This window comes from Fusarium oxysporum, chromosome 5 (assembly GCF_000149955.1).
Source record: "Fusarium oxysporum f. sp. lycopersici 4287 chromosome 5, whole genome shotgun sequence".
Lineage (NCBI taxonomy): Eukaryota > Fungi > Ascomycota > Sordariomycetes > Hypocreales > Nectriaceae > Fusarium > Fusarium oxysporum.
Window position 1 is genome coordinate 4,275,316 of NC_030990.1, and position 18,880 is coordinate 4,294,195.

Genomic DNA, 18,880 nt, shown 5'->3' on the forward strand with positions numbered 1-18,880 from the left:
GCCAAACTTGGGGTCTGCAATTCTTCCTGTTGGGGAGTTTGGTGCATTATCTACCACTAATAATCACGGTGAGTTAATCGATCTCCCATGGCAACTGAGCTTCAACTTCATCAGATAACTTATACTTCCTCTTCTCGGCGAGTTGATAACACGATTCCATTTCTGCACCGGCCAAATTGCGTAGGCGGCACTCCGCCGTTTCTCCGCTCACCTCAGCGGTGCAAACCCGTCCGTTGGTGTTAGTTCAAGCCAAGCCAACCCGCAACACATTTAAACTCATCTACATCGCCGCCAGATAAATAAATCATTGGTAAATCATCCCTCATTTCACAATGACTGTCATTCACATTGGTGCGTCCCCTCTTTCCCTTCAATAGTGACTTTTCCCCCTCTCGTGATATCTTACTTACCCCTCTCAGTCCTCTTCAAGTTTCGCGCGGACGTCGACGAGTCACATCGCGAGACGTTTGTCAAAGAACTCAAAGCCCTCAAGACATTACCATGCGTCAAAGATGAGCGGCTTGTCGTGGGGGGCCCGTCGATTACGGATCCGATTGCGAGGAGTAAAGGCTTTCAAATTTGTTTGTTGAGTTTTCACCACGATAAGGCTGCGCTGGCGGCGTATCAGGCGAGTAGTGAACATCACAGGTAGATCCACCTCCCGATTATCAAAAAGAACAGAAGCTGATGAGTTCCAGGGTTACAAGTCAATATCTCTGGCCTTTTGCAGAGGACGTGACACGCTTCGACTTTGAAGTTGAAGAGGAGGATGAGGATACATTTGAGAAGAGCTTCAACTTGTCTAGCCAATAAGCATAGAACCTACTTAGACGGAACTCGCAATAGAATGTTAGACCAACCAATTGTTTAACCATTACTCATCAAAATGCGATAATGCAGAGTCACCCCGCACCGAGATAACATCGGCGGCCGGCGGCCAAGACTTGACCCACCCCGCACAACTACACTACGGCCCGCCGGCTTCATGACGGCTTTTGATGATGCTAGAACGACGACCTTTGAAGGTCTAGAATGTTTGTGGGGTTGAGAAAATATCAACCCTTCTTCTCCTCTTCACAGATTCTTCTTTGTGCTTTACTTGTGCTCTCTCGTTGTTGTTTCAGTGAGTCTTTGTCAGTGATTGTTTTGCGGTGAGCTCAACACCATCGTTTGTATCACCACTTGGCTTCCTATTCACCATCTGGCTTTCACAATGCCCCGCTTCACCATGCCTCGACTTCAACCCATCAGCAAACCCAAATTTCTCAATGGGATACCAGACAATAGTATCTTTGCTATAGCGACCCTCATCGCAGTCAATGCCCTGGTATGGATCGCTGCAGGCATTGTTCTGCATTTCCATCCACGCCTCATTTCGCCAGCTGCCCTCTCATACGTCCTTGGTCTTCGCCATGCTTTGGACGCAGACCACATCGCAGCTATTGACCTGATGACACGTCGTCTCATAGCATCAGGGCAGCGCCCTGCGACAGTGGGGACATTCTTCTCATTAGGGCACAGCACCATCGTCATTGTAACATGCATCGTTGTCGCAGCCACGAGTGGCGCTTTGAGGGAAAGGTTCGATGGGTTTCAACACGTGGGAAATATAGTTGGCACTAGTGTCAGTGCCGCATTTCTTATAATTCTCTGTATAGGAAATGGCTGGGTTCTATATAAGCTCATCCAGCGCTTGCAAGGGATTCTGCAAGAGCGAAGAAATCAAGTCCGACTTGAAGGATTTGTCGAGGAGGAGACGCAGATCCAGGATCATTTTGCTCTGGAAGGGGGAGGCTTCTTGACGCGCGTGTTCAAAAGGTTATTTCGCGTTATTGACCGACCGTGGAAGATGTACCCCCTCGGCGTGGTTTTTGGTCTTGGGTTCGATACAAGCTCAGAGATTGCTATACTGGGGATTGCGAGCATTCAGGCTGTTCAGGGGACAAGTATCTGGCTGATTCTGATCTTTCCTATTCTTTTCACAGGTGAGTGGCGATGTATCTGCATTAGAGTTGGAAGTTTACTCACGCGTGACAGCTGGCATGTGCATGCTCGATACCACAGATGGAGCCCTCATGATGGCCCTGTACACGTCGAAAGCATTCTCAAGAGACGTGGTTGCTATTCTGTATTATTCCATCGTCCTCACAGGAATTACAGTCGTGGTATCAGCTTTCATCGGCATCGTCCAAGTTCTCTCCCTAATACAGAACGTCGCAGACCCTCAGGGGCGATTCTGGGATGGAGTTTCTTCGATTGGCGACCATTTTGACATTGTTGGCGGAAGCATCTGCGGCGTGTTTCTGATCGTAGGTTTGGGTTCAATATTCGTATATAAACCCTGGAGAAGACACGTCGAGAGGCAACAGGAAAGCTTGATTCAGCATCCGGAGCCCTCCTTGGACGCTCACTCGCCTGCGCCTTCGACTGAGCGTGAAGAGAATGGATGTGTCCACGCACAAAGAATTGTTTAGCTTTCGTGCGTTTTTCCTTTGACTTACGCGATTGGCCGATGGGTTTTATCTCTTCACGGTGACTAGGTAGTTTTGTAGTGTTGTCGCTCCATTCACACTCTAATTGGCAAGTATGAGCTTGTATTCTACGTGAAGGAAGAGGGAGGGACTGCTCAGTACTTTCGAAACGAATAAGGTAGGTATAAGAAAGCACTTGGTCACACTTCTTTTCCCCTTCTTCTTTCTTCTCATCATAGTTTTGGTGAGTTTAGGGTCTTCTCATCATCAGTTTGACGATTTTATGATCAGTGGCTTTGGCACATCCATCGATATCAACATCAACATCAATATCATGGTATCAAAAGCAGCATCTGGTATCACCATCAATCGCTTCTATGAGTGAACGAAGTAAGTAGATGCATTTTCTACCTATGTTCTTCCCGGCCACAACTGACAACGTTCATTCAGAGTCTCAAGACCCAAAGGGCCAATCGAGTAACGCCTTTGCTTTCATCAACGACGATGACGACGACAAGAACGCCCTGAACTTTTCCATAGATTGGGATCTCACCGTGATGTCTCCCTTCCCACAGCAAACCTTCACCAACCCACCAACGTACAGTCGTGAGGAAACTGAACGTCGCCTACAACAAGCTATTGATCTATTCTGGGCCGATGATACGGCTGCTCAACAGAGTAATGTCTCTACCAACATGCAGAATTCCCTTCAAGCGCAAACGTTTGTAGATCAAGCGGCACCACCCAACACCTCCGCGCCCGAGCAGACTGGATCTTCGGATCATCAACTCGGCGAAAGTGCCTACCTATTTTCAAATGCTCAATTTCCTGCGGATCCCAACGCTGGCAAAGGTCAAGATCAAAAAGAAGAATCTCCTTCGACCAACCAAACAGTCAGTGAACCTGAAAGGGATGACTCTGCTATTGGAGGTTTTCCAACAACCGTCCCCAGGATTTCCAACAACGAAACGAACGGGACTATAAAACCTGAGAGCCCCGTCACTGAAGCTCCTACCCCTACTAACGCAGCACCAACTGTCCAGAACAGACAGCAGGCTAAGACCCCAACAGCTACGGACGCCAGTGTCCCCAAGTCTCCATCTGCTCCGAGTGCCAAACCTAATGTCAAACCTATCCCTCAGGCCAGAGCCCGAGGTGTAAAGAGGGCCAGGGAACCCAAGCCCTCGCCTCGAGCCGCAAAGCGACCTGCCGATAGAAATGGAAATGGCCAGCCCGCGACTAAGAAGGTGAAAGCTGAGGAATCCAATGAGGCCAAGGCCAAGCCCCCTCGTTATAGGCCTATTACGCCAAGAATTCCTGTACCTTATCAACAACAGGCATTCCGGTTCCATATGCCAAGCAGAGCTGATTTTCAGTGTTTGAACGATCCTGCTTGGCTTGCTGCTCACCCTCAGGCGGCTTCAATCTGGAATGAGTTGCTTGCTAATCATAGACGGGATCAGTATTATGCTTCTCAGCAGGCGCGGATGGGAATAGATCCTCGTGGCATTGCGTCTTCTCACAACGGAAATATCCCCTGGTCTTCCCCTATGCTACCTCAACAGCAGGCCCGAGTGGGAATGAATCCTCGTGGCATTGCGTCTTCTCACAATGCTAATATCCCCTGGTCTGCCCCTAGGCTACCTCAGCAGCAGCTTGCTAATGAGATGACGATGGGAAGCAGTCCTCCTAGCCCAATGTCTTCTCCTGGCCAGCTTCCCACTGCGACTGAGGATCCTCTTCCTCACTTGAACATCCCAATGCGTCCAGGACGTCAGGTGCAAAACTCTTGCATAGACGGGGATTCGCTCACAACCGGAGTCACCACGAATCATCCTTCCTTGGGGAATCTTCAGTCTCTGCGCCACCCCGCGATGTATCCGTTGAGCGTTCCCGGGGCATCTGGCTACAACCATGCCTCGGGCAATCATCAAACTGGACCCAGACCTGCAAGCAATCAACCAAACATGTCTGCACAATACAGCTTCGGTCCTCCGTCGGGAGCTGGCCTTCCCCAGTTCAGGACTCCCACGGCAGATGAGCTTCAGCGACGTCGTGCCCATGAGGCGGCCCTTCGAGCGAGGTTCGAGCAGGATGGACGCCGCTAAAGAGCGCCAGTCAGACCTTGGACACCACTTCACAGGTCCAAAATCCTAAGTGACAAAAAGATTTTTAGACAACCTTAGGATAGTTTAGGATAAATTTAGTATCCTCTTTGGCTACTTTATTTTCTCAACTGATGTAAGGTCTTAAGTCTTCTGACACCCAGATGAGCGATAAGAAGGCTTGGGTAATTTTGGTGTAAACTAAATGGGTTTTGAATAATTGTTTTTTTATGGTTAGTGGTTTTGTTATTCCCTTGTACCGCCCCCAACTGCTCTGTCACTGTGGTGCGCGCACTTGTTGAGGCTCTGGCTTACTCTGTTAAAGAGTACATAGTATATCGTCCCTAGAGACGACGAGACAAGGCTCTCGATTGCGGAAATTGATATTGTTTCTCAAGATCGAGAATGCGGGGTAGTTCTTTCGTGAAGCCGACTTATATCCTCCAGATGGGTCTTTGACCAGGCTGCATCGTGTCGTGTCAGGGGAAAGAGGACGGATTTGCAGTCTTAGGTCCCCAGTTTCTGAGGCTGATCAACTGAAGGGGCTAGCTAGGGGATTGAAAGAGTCAGATGCGCCCCCCGTTCTCGGAAGCGTTGCCACCCTTGTCGCTCTTAACTAGTGCTAATCTCTGCCTCCTCATAGGTTAATTGCTTATCGCTGGTGGAACTAAAGTACCCCGTGGTACTGATAACACTTTGTTTCTTTTTTCCGGGCGTCTTTGTTCCAGAAATAAGACAAAGATGTATGGGCGCTTGAACGAGAAGCATTGTTTCGTTGTTGGGGCTTTGGACACCAACCTCCTGAGTGAAGAGGAATAATTCATGACCAGTCATTTTGGTTGGTAGCATCACCGCCTTGAAGGCCTCAGGAGAGACAGTATTACGCCCACTGTCAGTCCGTGAGGTGGTCAACGAGTCCCGTCCATGCATGATAATCGCTGCGCCTATCAAGGCTCACTGCAGTCTACAGTGTACAGCCTTGGAGCGGGCGTCCCTGGCGCCCCGCACTGTTTGCCTCGCCAAAGTACCTTAAAGGAGTTGATGGTCTAGGATGGGCCCCCAGGACCCTTCTTACTCACTACTGTGCGTTCTAGGTTGGACCCCTAGAAATCCTGGGGACCCACCGGCCGGGTCAACGACTCGACTCAGGAGTTCTAGCCTCGCTGTTTTGAACGAATCGGATCAAAAGGATTTTCGAAGCCATTACCTATAGCGGATGGCGAAAAGATTATGTACTAGATCTTTGTTTCGAAGATTCGACGGCCCTCTCGTGCTTCGCTTTTTTGTACAGTACAGTACAGCACTACTGGCTTCGTCTGCTTTGTCATCTAGACTCACGGAATCTAATTCTCCTCGGACTGTCCGTCGTCAAAGAAGAATGACATCGGAAAGTGAGGGTGTTCTAGGTGTCAGACACACATGGTTGAGCGTCAAGTCAACACAAAGCCAAGGAGTTAACCCAGCCCCAAGAGAGCGGTCTGGAATCAGCGCGCCAGAAGGGGGAATTGCTCAGCAACCCTGTGCCATGCAACCGGGTTCGAAATCGCGTTTCCGTGAAATTAATAGGGCGCTTGATTGAGCTGGGATGGGACAAGACAAGCACAATGTCTCTCCTCCTGCAGGCCCCGGGTATCGGGGTCCTAGCTCCATACTGTACACTTTTATACTTTCCAGTTCCGGGGATGGACGACCCTTGCTTGTTCTTTGAATCCACACTGTCCGGTGCTCCGTGCATCAAATGGTGCCATTCGAGAATGTCTATCGATAGGACAGCCTGTGGGTACTGTACCTCGACAGCTTTGTTTTGCTGGTGAGGAACATGGCAAACCCTTCCAGTTTCCGTCGGTGAAGTTGTACTGTACTGTGCAGGACCGTGTCGTGTCGTGTGTCCGTGGACCCTTGGTCTGAGGACTTCGGTTGATGGGTGGTGGCGGAGGACTAGTGCGGCAGTGAATAGCATTCCCATTTCCTTCGCTCGAGTCTTGTCATATATAGACCCTTCTTTTCCTCCGACTTCGGATATTGAAAATTTTGCATTTCTCGCTTTCTCATCCTTCGACTCTCGTAAAGTTAAGGACTCTCTACTCAGGTTACGCGCGTAAAATATCTCCAAAAGGGGTCGTACGATCTTATCTTGTGTAGCTCAACAAGATACACCCAACACCCAACACCTTACACCGTAACATCCTCGCTCAAGATAGTAAATCTACTCCTTGGGAGACTATCCTTTCTTTAATTTGCTATATATCACATCCGTCACAATGCACGGTTACAGTTCATCAGAAGAGTCCGACGACCCTCGTCGGCCTCGTGCCCAACCTGCTACCACCAACAACAACGACCAGAAGAAGAAGAAAAAGAAGAAGCTCCCGCCTCAAAAGAGTATCAACCGTATCTGGAAGAAGTTCTCCAAGCGCAAGTTTCACAAGGCTCTCGCCGTCCTTCCATTCGACCCCGTGCAACCTCCAGCTACCTACCATTCCAACGAGCTCTTATCGGCTGGTTACGAGCGAGCCGCTGAGGAATGTCGACGCAAGGTTGAGAAGATCATCAAAGAATGCAAGCGAGTGAATATGCGATATCGAGATCCTGGTTGGGATTTGGTGAGTTTGCCGTCCGTTTGTAGTCCGTGTGAATTTGGCGCTAATGCATTTACTAGGATTGGGATCTCAAGTACGAGAAGGGCCACTGCTTGAACAATCTGGGATCACAGAAATTCGAGCTCAACAGGACAACGCTGCTGAGCTCAAAGGCGGCTGTTCCCAAGGCCGTCAAGCGCGTGCACGAGATCTTTGAGAATCCCACCTTCATGAAAGAGGTTAGTGGTGGTGACGTCAAGCAGGGCAGTCTAGGAGACTGCTGGATTATGGCTGGCCTAACGGCTCTGGCCAATGTTCCAGGAGGTCTACAGCGGATCTGCGTTGCCCATGACACAAAGATCGGCATCTACGGCTTTGTCTTTTATCGAGATGGCGAATGGATCTACTCCATCATCGACGATAAACTCTATCTCAAGTCTCCGTTGTGGGATTCCCCCTCTATGCAGAGAGATCTTCTGCAGCAGATCGATCGTGAGGATAACGAGAATGTTTACCGCAAGACTTATCAGACTGGCTCCAAGGCTCTTTTCTTCGCGCAGTGCAGAGATCAGAATGAGACTTGGGTTCCTCTCTTCGAGAAGGCCTACGCCAAGGCTCATGGCGACTATGCGTCATTGGCGGGTGGCTGGATTGGTGAGGGTGTTGAAGATCTCTCTGGTGGAGTTACCACTGAGCTCTTGACGTCTGATATTCTCGATATTGATGAGTTCTGGGATAAGGAGATGTCACGAGTCAACGATGAGTTCCTCTTTGGCGCTTCTACTGGTCTTCTTGAGCACGGCTACGGTGAGCGCAATGGCATCTCCGAAGGACACGCCTATGTCGTCATGGAGGCACGTACTCTAAAGTCTGGCCAGCGCTTGGTCAAGCTTCGCAACCCTTGGGGTAAGGTCCGCAAGGGTATCTGGGAGGGAGCTTGGAGTGATGGGTCTAAGGAGTGGACTACCGAAGTGCAGGAGGAGATGGACCACAAGTTCGGTAGCGACTCTGTTTTCTGGATTTCTTACGAGGATCTTATTCGGAAATATTCTCACTTTGACCGCACTCGACTCTTCCGCGATCGCGACTGGCGATGCTGCCAGCGCTGGATTGGTGTTGATGTCCCGTGGAAGGCGGCATACCATGAGAAGTTCCATATCAAGTTAACCCAGGATTCGCCTCTTGTTCTGGTTCTTTCGCAGCTTGATGGTCGGTATTTCAAGGGTCTTCACGGACAGTACTCCTTCCGTCTTCACTTCCGACTTCACTACGAGGACAGCCCCAATGCCGAGGACTACATTGTCCGGTCTCACGGCAACTATCTCATGGAGCGTTCTGTTTCTGTTGAGCTACCTGATCTTCCCGCTGGCAACTATGTCGTTTACCTCAAGGTCACTGGCGAGCGAGACTCCAATGTTCAGTCTGTTGAGCAGGTCGTGAAGCGCGAGGCTGCCGACAGGACAGAGAATGAGAAGCTTGCTCAGGTTGGCTACGCTTATGATCTAGCTCACAGCAAGGCTTGGGACCACATGGACAAGGTTACCAAGCTTCGCCAGAAGAAGGATCAGAAAAAGGCTTCTGCCAGTCGCCAGAAGGAGCGTCGCCGCATGTGGGAGAAGCGCTCTACCAACCGCGATGTTACCAAGCAACAGACCAAGAAGAACGCGGACAAGAGAAAGCGCCGTCGCGCAGAGTGGGAGGCTGAGCAGAACCGTCTTGATGAGGAGTTCAACGCCAAGGTCAAGGCTGAGCGCGAGCAGATGAAGAAAGAGAGGCTCGCTAAGGCTGAGGCTGAGAAGGCTGCTGAGGCTGAGAAGAGGGCTCAAGAGGCTGATGATGAGGCTTTGAGCAAGAAGACTGAGGAGATCAAGATTTCAGAGGACAAGGATGAGCCTGTTGTCGTTGATGAGCATCACAAGGATCATGACGATGCGGTTATTTCTGTCTCGACTGGATCACCTCACTTGACTCCCAAGTCCATGGACTCTACAGCTGAGGGTGCTGAAGAGAAGCAGGAAGTCCCACCAGTCAGTGGAGGACCTCCCGCTCCTATTGAGGAAGAGGAGCCTCTTCCCATTCGCCCTCGACCTGCCTACGATTCTGCAGGCGAGTCATCCGACTCCCCTGTTGAAGACTGGGAAGCCCTCTACAGCAGCGACGACATGGTCCGCAAGCCTCGTCTCACACAAGCCAACCAAACCGCCGCCCAAGACGACTACGACTCCGAGGAGGAAAAGATGCCTGAGCCCTGGAACGCCATCTGCATCGTCGGCGTGCGCGTCTACTCCAAGGACGAGAACCTCGAGCTGCGCACCGTCATGGAAGGCGGTGAGCTTCTAGAGGGCGGCATGGGTCCCAAGGGCGCCGCAGATCTCGACAACGCTCAGTCCAACGCGGGCGGTGGACGAGCCGACGACAAGGATGCTTCCAAGACGAAGCAAGATGACGACAGGTCGTATCCCCCCGTCATCCGCAAAGATGGAAAATACGTGGAAGATGAAACTACCTCCGGAGAGAAGTATTCTTCTATTCAGAGCTATTTCCACATTGACTCTGCTTTTACAACGAGGGTTAATTCTCCAGCACCGACGCCTTATGAGCATGATCGGAGGCTGGAGTTCCCTGCTGCTAGCCGATAAGGCTTGAGATTAAGGAATTTTGTTTAAGAGCGTATTAGAGATTCTAGAATGATCATGACTCGAGGGTATACGGTATCGAGACGAATTAGATCATAGGTTAATATTTGATGTTTTGGGAATAGGATGGATTGAGGATAGGCGCAGGTGTTGGGATTCTTTCAGGAACGATGAGATGAACTTTTTAGCAAAGATATCAAGAATGTTTTTGAACAATAAATCACAATTACAAACAACAGTTGCTTCTGCACAATCTTGAATGATACCATTTTGAGTTGATTGATGTGAGACTTGCGACAAAGTAATACAAATGGCGGCATCAGCCTTTCCACGTGCAAACAAAACAAACAGGAATGGAAATTCCACGTTCCAGGTCGCAAACAGACTGCCAAACTGCAGGTCCTGAGACACATGAGACAGCCTATAGCAATGCGCTAAACGTGCCTAGACGGGCCAGGTTAGTCCCTGGAATCACGAGTCAGCTCCTGTAACCGAGCTTTTTTAGGAGGCGTCAGCTGCCTAGACTGTGTGGAGCCTAGGCACCTTCATGGAAAGTGGGTGCGATAACGGAAGCTTAGCTTATCGCACCCAAGTTCCGTCATCGTTCAAGCTCTCCCCCGTCCCGTCCGTCGTCTCTCTATCTTAACTTTCTTCCCTTTCATCTCGTGTAATTATTACCTTATTTTTCTTGTATCATCTATTACCATCGCTCCCATCATGTAGTCATGGGTGAATACTAGTATCTAACATTACCTACATCACATTCATCATGGCTTCTTCTTCTTCTAAAAGCTCTTTGCGCCGTAGTCATGGCGACTCATCCGGAGCCTCGTCTGGACATTCGCATCCACGATCAGCGACACAATCTCGACTTTCTACCGCGCCGTCTATCGATATCGATACTCTCGTTAACCACCTCCTCGTCGCAAAACGATCGCTTTCTTCTATGACTCTTGTTCTTCGTGCGAATGAGATCGCGAATGATGCTAGGCAGTCACATGATGATGTATCCATCCTAGCTGCGCAAGCGGGCTTCTTACGAACTTCTATACTGGATCAGACGGCGATACTTGTGAGAACAAGGAGGAGCTTGCAGAGCACTTACGAATGGGGAAAGAAGGACTTCCGAAAGCTGGTCAAGTCGATGGACTTGGTCGACGGACAGCTTGATCATACTATGGAGATGCTGCGCGGGACTGGGGTTGAGAGTGTTTTTAGACCTCAGGGTGAAGAGAGACGAAGTCTTCTTGATTTTATCGATGAAGGAGGCGTGGATGGAGTGCGCGAGGCGATGAAGCAAAGCATCCAGGAGCTACAGGTAAGCTGCCCAGCAAAAGGCATCGCCAATCATGCGCTGACACCGACTAGGCTATTCAGCAATCTTTTGATGGAGATCTACTCCGTTTTGATAACGACATCCGGAATCTAAAGAAGGTGGTGGCCGATACGCCCAGCATACAGGATATACCACAGGGCAATAATCCATCGGCCGGCGAGATCCTCGAGAGTCTAGTCGACCATTCAGCCAACATGGCTCAGCTCCTCGCATCGCTGACCCATCACTTCGACATGTGCGTCACCGCGATCCGAACGACCGAAGGCGGCGTAGCTCTCGCTCGCCGTAGAGCTGCCGAGGCTACACAGTCCCAAGGAAACGACGGGGTCTCCATTTCAGGCGTCATCGCCGAACAAGAGTCTAATGTATCTGACCTCGAACCCAAAACGGCGAAAGACCGAGCTGAGATGTTAAAAGTCGTCGTGCAAGACGCACGGGAGGTTGACGACGTGGTGCAGGAAATACAAGAGCGCCTCACGGCAATGGAGCAGGATTACACAGTGCTGCAGGAACAGCATGATATCTCAAAACAAGCCTACACAGGCATGCTACAAGCGTACGCTATTTTGGGCGATATCGGCGATCGACTCGCTGATTACCTCGCGGCCGAGGGAGACTTTAAAACACGATGGGATATGGAGAAGGAGAGCGTATTCGCCAAATTACAAGAGATGCAGCAACTCAAAGACTTCTACGAACGCTACGCGAGTGCGTACGACAGTCTGATTCTCGAAGTCGAGCGCCGTCGCGCAGTAGACGATCGCGTGCGCAGCATCTGGCGCAAAGCACAAGAAAACGTGGACAAGCTCCTCGAAACAGATCGCGTATCGCGCGAGGCGTTCCGGCAGGACGTAGGGGAGTTTCTGCCGACGGATCTATGGGCGGGTATGCAGGGTTCTGCGAAGAAGTGGACTGTTGTGAAGGAGGGTGAGGATGAGGGTGGTGGAGAGGTGCAGCCGCTGAGGAGGAGTGTTGTTGAGGCGGCGAAGGAGAGACTTGCAAGGGCTGGGGAGAGACGGGGAGTGAGATAAGAGTGATACTTAGATATGTACGATTGGTATTGATAGCTGGGATGGCGTTTTGGATAGGGTGGTTATCTGGAATTGGGAATAATACTCCACATATTGCTCTTGCTCAAAGTCTGGATTCACCTGATGGCTGTGGTGTTCTGGTGAGATGTAGCAAGACAAAGCAATAACCACTTGTATTCCTTTCAATACGGATACTTAGGGGGATGGTAGGGTGCCTTGATCAATAATCATTCTCGTTTTCAAACGTTCGACACTTGTGACGGCTCAACGGCAGCTAATCTTAGTTGCGGCTACACAGAAGACGTTGTCTCGAGGCGTGTTGCTTTAATACTAAATACCTGCATTTGTGATATCCGGGTTATCTCAATGAATGCGTGCACGAGCCACAGCTAAAGTCGACTGTCTTTGTAATTTGTAGCCTGTACGTAGAGCTTGGCTTGGGCATTATGGATATCAGTCTGATGATTGATGCGGGTGTTTATTCATCTTAGGTCGCCTGACCACAAGATGCTTTTATCGCGATTCACTTAAAATACAACTATAAGTCCTTATAACAAAATAAATTAATGAAGGCTATGCTAGGATCTTAAAATGCTATGCAGTTATTTTCGTAGGAATCGTGATAAGTTAAGATTCCGATACTCCATCCATGTTACTGTCATTATTCCGGCCGTTTCTCGTTACACACATAAACTCCCAAAAAGAGAACAATTTACTCCGTGATCAACCCCTTCATTTCAAGTCTTCATTTGGACTGTTGAAACAGTCTCCAGAGCTGCATGCAGTATCTGAGTCAAGATCATCAGGCTTGATGGATGACAGAAACTCCGTCACTGAGCTCATGATTAAGACTTGGAGGTTATCTTCATTTGTAGGAACCATGTCTGAGAAGACGGGGCTCAGCTTGCGATACATGTCTGAGGCGGTATCTGGGTTGATGGTGACGATGTTGCTGAGGACATCTGCGAGCATGTGAGTTGCTCGAGACATGGAGCGAGCTCCTGTTCCTCCTAGTGTGGTGACGGAGTCTTTGACTGTGTTGTGCAGCTTCTCTGTCATGATGTAGACATGATTGAGGAGAGTTTTACTATCGTCTCGGGAGAGATCAAGGGTTGGAGTCCTGTCCATAGTAGAGACTGTTCGGGAGAGTGTTGCTCTGATGCTGTTCATCTTGCGAACGACTTTATGCACAGCCTCGTCTTTCGACAATCTGTCATCCTCCGTTGCCTCTATAACATCTCCTGTGGTCATCTGTTAGCAAAGGGAAAGTAACAGTGGGTATGTTGTTCGTACCGATATCATCACACTTGGTCTTGATCTTCCCAGCAACGCGATCTACCAAGCTGACCAAGCTCAAACCCTTGCGGCTGATTGAGCGCTCGATGTGTGACTTGGGCGCTTTGCTAGAAGAAATTACAGTGACGCCTATGCGAGGTGTAGCATAGTCCGGTAGACGGCGAGGCACAAGTGTCTCATCTCTAACGATGACGGTCTTAGACAGGGGAGCAGCCAAGACACCAGTGAAGAGTGTCACTATGAGGAAGATTGTCAACTTCATGATGAACAGAATAAACTAATATTCTCGAAGAAGAAGAAACATAGAGCTAAAGAGAGGAGGGATAAGAGGCAGAGCTGCCAGAGCTGAGGAGATCTTGGCACGGAGAGGACATCACATCCTTATACTCCCGGGGACAAGCTTCAAGGCCTGACTTGCACCCATCAACGGTACATCATCGAACGCCGATCTTATCCCCTTTCTACACGAGATCACAAAGCTTAACACGGGAGGATCTGTAAGTTCCTGAGGTAAAACCTTAGATTGAGCTGCAACATTCCCCCTGCGTTGGCGGGGGAAGAAAAACATCACACCACAAGTCGCCGATGTTTTTTCTATCCCCATCGAGCCTACCCCTCGTTCAGAAAAGCTTGTTGGTAGATCAGAGATTTTGGTTTAACGCATCCTGGTCATATTAGTATTGAATGAGAAGATGGCGATCGCTGCGGGTGATCAACATGGCTAGAGATCTGGTTTGATGTTGACCCTTGCTGAGGAGGAGTCTGGGCTGAAGAGCATGAACGCAGCATTTCAAATCGGTTACTACTGAGACTCTGAAAATATCTGTTATAACATCATATTATTTCAGCTTGGTGAGTCTGCTGAAGATTGTGATCGCAGTGTCACCAAGTCCATCTCCCTCCGCTCCGAAAGCATCTGAACTGAACCCGATCTCCTTTCCACTCTATCATTTGCCAAGTCCCATCAATCCCTCACTACCAGTGACAGATAACCGTCTTTTTACATTCCCATCCCCATCCCAAATCGCAGATCTGAAAAAGCCAACTACCGGATTAGTTCCCACCCAGCCCGATAAGCTTCTCCCTGAGACAGCCAACATTCCTCCCCCGTCATATTCCCCCTAGCTCCCCTGCACTTATGATCGTTTCAGGCATTTCGTGTTCGGCCGCCATAGTTTATATTTGAATCATAGATCTCGGTTGTCTCGGCAGGAAGTGACCTGTCAATCAGTTGATCGAGATGAGGCTTGATATAAAGGGCTGCTTTTGGTATGGTGGGCGGGAAGTGAGAAGCCACCCATCTGTCGTTTACAAAAGAAGTTTAGATTTCTTGATAGACGGGAATTGGGTACAGCTTAACTTTGAAGGCAATATGGATTTCGGGGTTTGGTCGTATCGGCATGTTCATGTGCCTGTGGGGCAAGGATGAGGCTGAAGATGGGTGTTGGACTGATATCCAGCATCGCGAGCCAATCTCCTGCGTCAAGCAGCCTCCAGTTGCGCTTCAGAGAGCGTAGTCTACTGTTGGCCTCCTCTTCTGATGGGATTTCGAAAAGACAGCCGTCCGTGCCCGTATCACCTTGATGCCGGCCAAGATGTCTCAACGGAGTTGTGCATCAGAGGAGCAGATCTCTTCAATCCTACCCTCGAAGTCGCCTAGTTCGTCGTTGTCTCATTACCAAAGGGTTTCCGTCCATATACAACCGTCCTATAAATCGTCAGCAAACCCACATCCGCTCCTCTGATCAGGGCCCAACTCACGTCTCAACCCATGCACATGTACTCTTATCCCTCATCTCCTTACGAAACAGCCCCAGCAGCACTTCAACCTCCTCTCTATACCACCCCAGCAGGTCCATGAGCAGCAAATTCGCATAACCTTCAACACTCTGCTCCAGAGCCTCTAGGAACAGCTCTCCTGCTCGTTTCAGTTTCTGATCGCTGGGCCACAGGTGCATGGGCGCCTTGATCTTCTTTTCCACGATGTCGACGAAGCCTGCTGCTTTGAGATTATCGCGCATCGTGTGCCCTTTGCAGATGTCGAATGAACGGCCCATTTTCTGGCCCGCGCGGTAGAATGCGTCTGCCCAGACGTTGAAGACGTGGTCGGGGGGCAGTTTGACGTGATCGGACTGAAGCTTGACGTCCATTTCTAGATCTTGGATCCAGCCTCCCGGTGCAAGGTGTGTATATGCCTTGCTGTATAGATCGACCCAGTCGGGAACACTGCCATACATGGCGCGGATGTGGATAAAGTCGAAATGGTCCTCAGGCCACGTCCAGTCGAGCAGACAATCGTCAATGACGAACTTGACGTTTGGAGGAACCACGGCTGGCTGGATAGGACTTAGATCTGTGCCTGTGACTTCAGCCTCTGGGTGCTCATCTCCAAAGTCAATTGCCCAAATCCCCGTGCCCGTGCCGATATCCAGCACACGTTTCGGTTCTTCAACAGGCGCAAGGAACAATTTCTCGCCGAGAGTAAAGAACAGTCCGACATGCGTGAGATCCAGACCATAATTCTGCTGCGCATCATTAGGCGCCCAATACTCCGTCGACTGAATATTCTCATATGTCCTCCCATAGCGCCTTCGGTACGCAAGAATGCTGCTCGTTATCGACACCGTCGACATATCGCCAGAAATCGACTCGCCATCCTCATCATCAATCAAGTCAGCCAGAATCGGCTCGTTTGGTTCGGTTTCCGGCAACGCGGACTCGGAATGCACGACAGGTGGCCTCATTGTGTTGGTGGCTTGCTCAACGCACGTTTTTTCCGCTGCCGGTAGATTTAACTTGAGTTAGATTAGAAGAAGAAGGAGAAAAAATAACTCAATCTTCAGCGGTTGGGCGCTGTTTGGTCTTTTACGTATCATGCAGCGATTACCGAACTATGCAGTAATGATCCTCTATGCCCCGCAGGGATCTGTGTCTGAGACAAGATGATGTGTCTCATTTTCAGAAGCACGATGAAGTGTTCGTCACAGGGATTATCAGAGACACACATATAGCTGAGATAAGTAATCACTAGCTGTAAGGTACAGTATTGATGTCATGAAATGATGTAAGTTGGGTTGAAGGTATCCGCATCATGGATCGAAGACTACTTCGTCATTACTCTAAACGCGATCTTCTAGGTAATCATTTAGTCCTCTGAGGGCTAAAAACGGGCACTCGGAATAGAAGCTTAGCTGAAAAATCCCCAGAGCAATGTTACCAGGCAGTAGTCTCGGTTTTCTTCCAATCTTTGTTGAATGCTTGAGCCACTCCAATCAGATGGAGGAAATGCCTAGGCGGTGCATACGCCACACAACACCAAGAAAGCTCACGATTACACTACAGCAATGCCAAGACCGGAGTCAAGTTTCCCTGCGACCAATTGGCTGGATGCAAAATAGCAGCAGGCTGGCAAGAGTAAGCAGTTATGAGAGGGATACTCGTGCTTAGCACAAGCATTCCTTTCCACCTTGGAAGGATTGGAAGTAAAAGTAAATATCGCGTGCATTAATAGCCTCGATTAGTTATTATAGTCTAAAGTAAGCGGCATTATAACAATTGTAACAATGGCAAAAGACCGCGGGTTTATATCTAACCTTTAGCCAAAATCACGACAGCTGTATCAGCTAAAGAGCTTCTGGGTAGCACTCAGCCTAAGACATTCGGAGTCGATCTCAGGTGCCTCAGCCCCATACCGGGCCGCGAGAATTGCCTATTCAGGCAATGCACTCAAGACCTCCACTACTTCATCACCAGCTTAATTGTTGAACATAAAACTTCACTGAAAAGAACGAAATAGTTCCTCAAATATCTCACATTGAATACCTCCACAGGAGGCTACCCATAAGTAAATATCTACGTCAAAATGAATAATATATACCCCTTCCAAGAAAACAAACAACATCCCCAAGAAGCTGTACACACACATCACTTACACTCAAGCAGTGCAAGCAGGAGCGTCAGCAGTGACGGTGACGTAGTGGGTCTCAGCAGCAACAGTAACATATGAAGTCACGACAGTGTTGCTGCCAGCATTGTTGTTGTTGCTGCCGGCATTGCCATAGTTGTTGTTGCTACCAGCGTTGTTGTTGGAGCCCTTGGAGCCGGATCCAGTCTTGTCAGATGAGCTCTTTCCAGTGGGCTTAGGCACGGGGTAAGCGTTGTTCTGAGTCTTAGTAACTGCGGCGGTGTTAGCGGCTGCGGAGATTCCTTGGGCCGAGTTGCTGGGTGTCGCGGGTTGGGTGTCGTACTCATCACCATCGTCGGCAGGGCACTCCTCATCATCACCGGTCTCGGGCTCCTCATCCTCGTCACAGTCCTCGTCATCACCAGTCGCAGCGGCAGCAGAGGGGGTAGGCTCGTCCTCGTCATCACAGTCCTCATCGTCACCCTCATCAACGGGCTCCTCGTCATCGCAGTCCTCGTCGTCGCCGGCGTCGGGGGCAGCGGCGGTGGGCTCGGGAACGGCGGTGGTCACGCTCTCGAAGACGGGGCCGAGGGCGGAAGAAGTAACAGCGACGGCCTCGAGGGTGGTGGCGGGCTTCTCAGCGGCAGGGGCGGAGGTAGCGACGGGGGCAGCAGAGGCAGCGGAAGAAGGCTTGGTGGAACCAGATCCGGAGCCGGAGCCGGAGCCAGCGCCGACGACAAAGTCAACGCAAGACTCGTAGGTCTGGTCGATATCAGGAGCATCCCAGAACCACTGGAGAACACAGTCTCCAGCCTTGGTGCACTCACCACCCAGGCTCTCAGGAAGAGTGACGCTGAAGGCAGTGTTGTTGGGGTTGAGACCAGCGTTGGCAGCATAGTTCTCAAACTCGATAAGAGGCTCTCCGATCATCTTATCAGTGGAGGTCTTGACAACGGAGACGTTGGCGTAACCGGTGTGAGGAGCAGCAATGTTGACGTCAAAGTCAATCTTCTCACCGAGCTTGTAGCTCTGGACATTGTCCTTGTTGTCGTCGAACTGGAAGCCCTTGCACAGCCAGAGGTTGCAGTCCTTGGCGTCAAAGTTGGATCCGACGACCTGCTTGATGCCCTGGACGTTGCCGTTGATGTCGGCGCTCTGCTGGTAGAAGGGCTGCTCGCCGCAAGCAGCCTTGAAGGCGTTGCCGGGCTTGCGGGGAGGAGGAGACTTGACGAAGCCGTGGGCGGCGACGAGGGGAAGAAGAGTAAGAAGGGCGGCGGCGTTCTTCATTTTGGCGGTAGATAAGTCTTAAATTTGGGTAGAATTTGAAGAAGTTGCTTCGTGAGAGTCTCTAGGACCAGATGTAAAGTTGTAAAGAGTGGTTGTTTGAATTGAACGGCCGTCAAGGCTCTGAACGAAAGTGAATGTTGGAATGAAAGTGAAGTACAAAAAAGTACAAGAAAAAAGAATGGCGAATCTGGTCCTTCGAGGTCCGTGAAAGAATAGAGGTTGAGAAGAGAGGGAG

At 50.0% G+C, this 18,880-nt stretch overlaps 9 protein-coding genes across 11 annotated transcripts; 5 read left to right on the plus strand and 4 right to left on the minus strand.

Moving 5' to 3' along the window:
* Window positions 1–245: 245 nt before the first annotated feature.
* Window positions 246–862, plus strand: FOXG_02448 (uncharacterized protein). The gene is made up of 3 exons (XM_018379896.1): window positions 246–351; window positions 420–648; window positions 699–862. Exons 1-3 carry the CDS (start codon window positions 333–335, stop codon window positions 811–813), a joined length of 363 nt encoding a protein of 120 aa, XP_018236028.1. The 5' UTR covers window positions 246–332; the 3' UTR covers window positions 814–862.
* Window positions 863–1,228: 366 nt separating this feature from the next.
* Window positions 1,229–2,474, plus strand: FOXG_02449 (high-affinity nickel-transporter; the record flags this gene model as incomplete). Its single annotated transcript, XM_018379897.1, has 2 exons — window positions 1,229–1,985; window positions 2,038–2,474. 2 exons carry the CDS (start codon window positions 1,229–1,231, stop codon window positions 2,472–2,474), a joined length of 1,194 nt encoding a protein of 397 aa, XP_018236029.1.
* Window positions 2,475–2,977: 503 nt separating this feature from the next.
* On the minus strand, window positions 2,978–5,107 carry FOXG_18317 (uncharacterized protein). Its single transcript, XM_018398386.1, has one exon. It carries the CDS (start codon window positions 3,821–3,823, stop codon window positions 3,284–3,286), a length of 540 nt encoding a protein of 179 aa, XP_018236030.1. The 5' UTR covers window positions 3,824–5,107; the 3' UTR covers window positions 2,978–3,283.
* On the plus strand, window positions 4,169–4,579 carry FOXG_02451 (uncharacterized protein; the record flags this gene model as incomplete). Its single annotated transcript, XM_018379898.1, has 1 exon — window positions 4,169–4,579. The coding sequence occupies one exon, from the start codon at window positions 4,169–4,171 to the stop codon at window positions 4,577–4,579; it is 411 nt and encodes a 136-aa protein (XP_018236031.1).
* A 1,342-nt stretch (window positions 5,108–6,449) lies between the features above and the next one.
* On the plus strand, window positions 6,450–10,036 carry FOXG_02452 (uncharacterized protein). Its single transcript, XM_018379899.1, has 2 exons — window positions 6,450–7,179; window positions 7,236–10,036. Exons 1-2 carry the CDS (start codon window positions 6,838–6,840, stop codon window positions 9,792–9,794), a joined length of 2,901 nt encoding a protein of 966 aa, XP_018236032.1. The 5' UTR covers window positions 6,450–6,837; the 3' UTR covers window positions 9,795–10,036.
* A 308-nt stretch (window positions 10,037–10,344) lies between these two features.
* FOXG_17742 (uncharacterized protein) lies at window positions 10,345–12,510 on the plus strand. The gene is made up of 2 exons (XM_018397743.1): window positions 10,345–11,109; window positions 11,160–12,510. Exons 1-2 carry the CDS (start codon window positions 10,561–10,563, stop codon window positions 12,156–12,158), a joined length of 1,548 nt encoding a protein of 515 aa, XP_018236033.1. The 5' UTR covers window positions 10,345–10,560; the 3' UTR covers window positions 12,159–12,510.
* Window positions 12,511–12,703: 193 nt separating this feature from the next.
* Window positions 12,704–13,791, minus strand: FOXG_02455 (uncharacterized protein). Its single transcript, XM_018379900.1, has 2 exons — window positions 13,452–13,791; window positions 12,704–13,399 (listed from the first exon to the last, which is right to left on the minus strand). The coding sequence occupies exons 1-2, from the start codon at window positions 13,714–13,716 to the stop codon at window positions 12,891–12,893; spliced, it is 774 nt and encodes a 257-aa protein (XP_018236034.1). The 5' UTR covers window positions 13,717–13,791; the 3' UTR covers window positions 12,704–12,890.
* A 431-nt stretch (window positions 13,792–14,222) lies between these two features.
* FOXG_02456 (uncharacterized protein) lies at window positions 14,223–16,980 on the minus strand. Of its 2 annotated transcripts, XM_018379902.1 has the most exons (3): window positions 15,216–16,925; window positions 14,815–15,162; window positions 14,251–14,755 (listed from the first exon to the last, which is right to left on the minus strand). In XM_018379902.1, the coding sequence occupies exons 1-2, from the start codon at window positions 16,196–16,198 to the stop codon at window positions 15,111–15,113; spliced, it is 1,035 nt and encodes a 344-aa protein (XP_018236036.1). In that variant the 5' UTR covers window positions 16,199–16,925; the 3' UTR covers window positions 14,251–14,755; window positions 14,815–15,110. The 2 variants fall into 2 exon arrangements, with proteins under 2 accessions (XP_018236035.1, XP_018236036.1); XM_018379901.1 differs by having other exon boundaries at window positions 14,223–15,162; window positions 15,216–16,980.
* A 348-nt stretch (window positions 16,981–17,328) lies between these two features.
* On the minus strand, window positions 17,329–18,872 carry FOXG_02457 (uncharacterized protein). 2 transcript variants are annotated; one of them, XM_018379904.1, is made up of 2 exons: window positions 17,702–18,872; window positions 17,329–17,630 (listed from the first exon to the last, which is right to left on the minus strand). In XM_018379904.1, exons 1-2 carry the CDS (start codon window positions 18,643–18,645, stop codon window positions 17,624–17,626), a joined length of 951 nt encoding a protein of 316 aa, XP_018236038.1. In that variant the 5' UTR covers window positions 18,646–18,872; the 3' UTR covers window positions 17,329–17,623. The 2 variants fall into 2 exon arrangements, with proteins under 2 accessions (XP_018236038.1, XP_018236037.1); XM_018379903.1 differs by having other exon boundaries at window positions 17,329–18,872.
* Between the last annotated feature and the right edge of the window lie 8 nt (window positions 18,873–18,880).

Excerpts from the sequence above, each read along its gene's own strand:
- FOXG_02457 (XM_018379903.1), bottom strand. The coding sequence starts at position 18,645 with ATGAAGAACGCCGCCGCCCTTCTTACTCTTCTTCCCCTCGTCGCCGCC.
- FOXG_02448 (XM_018379896.1), top strand. Across the intron at positions 649-698 it reads GCGAGTAGTGAACATCACAG|GGTTACAAGTCAATATCTCT; the intron begins GTAGATCCACCT and ends GATGAGTTCCAG.
- FOXG_02455 (XM_018379900.1), bottom strand. The coding sequence starts at position 13,716 with ATGAAGTTGACAATCTTCCTCATAGTGACACTCTTCACTGGTGTCTTG. Across the intron at positions 13,400-13,451 it reads GACCAAGTGTGATGATATCG|GAGATGTTATAGAGGCAACG; the intron begins GTACGAACAACA and ends AGATGACCACAG.
- FOXG_17742 (XM_018397743.1), top strand. The coding sequence starts at position 10,561 with ATGGCTTCTTCTTCTTCTAAAAGCTCTTTGCGCCGTAGTCATGGCGAC. Across the intron at positions 11,110-11,159 it reads AAAGCATCCAGGAGCTACAG|GCTATTCAGCAATCTTTTGA; the intron begins GTAAGCTGCCCA and ends GACACCGACTAG.
- FOXG_18317 (XM_018398386.1), bottom strand. The coding sequence starts at position 3,823 with ATGGAACCGGAATGCCTGTTGTTGATAAGGTACAGGAATTCTTGGCGT.
- FOXG_02456 (XM_018379901.1), bottom strand. The coding sequence starts at position 16,198 with ATGAGGCCACCTGTCGTGCATTCCGAGTCCGCGTTGCCGGAAACCGAA. Across the intron at positions 15,163-15,215 it reads ACATGTGCATGGGTTGAGAC|GACGGTTGTATATGGACGGA; the intron begins GTGAGTTGGGCC and ends GACGATTTATAG.
- FOXG_02452 (XM_018379899.1), top strand. The coding sequence starts at position 6,838 with ATGCACGGTTACAGTTCATCAGAAGAGTCCGACGACCCTCGTCGGCCT. Across the intron at positions 7,180-7,235 it reads GAGATCCTGGTTGGGATTTG|GATTGGGATCTCAAGTACGA; the intron begins GTGAGTTTGCCG and ends TGCATTTACTAG.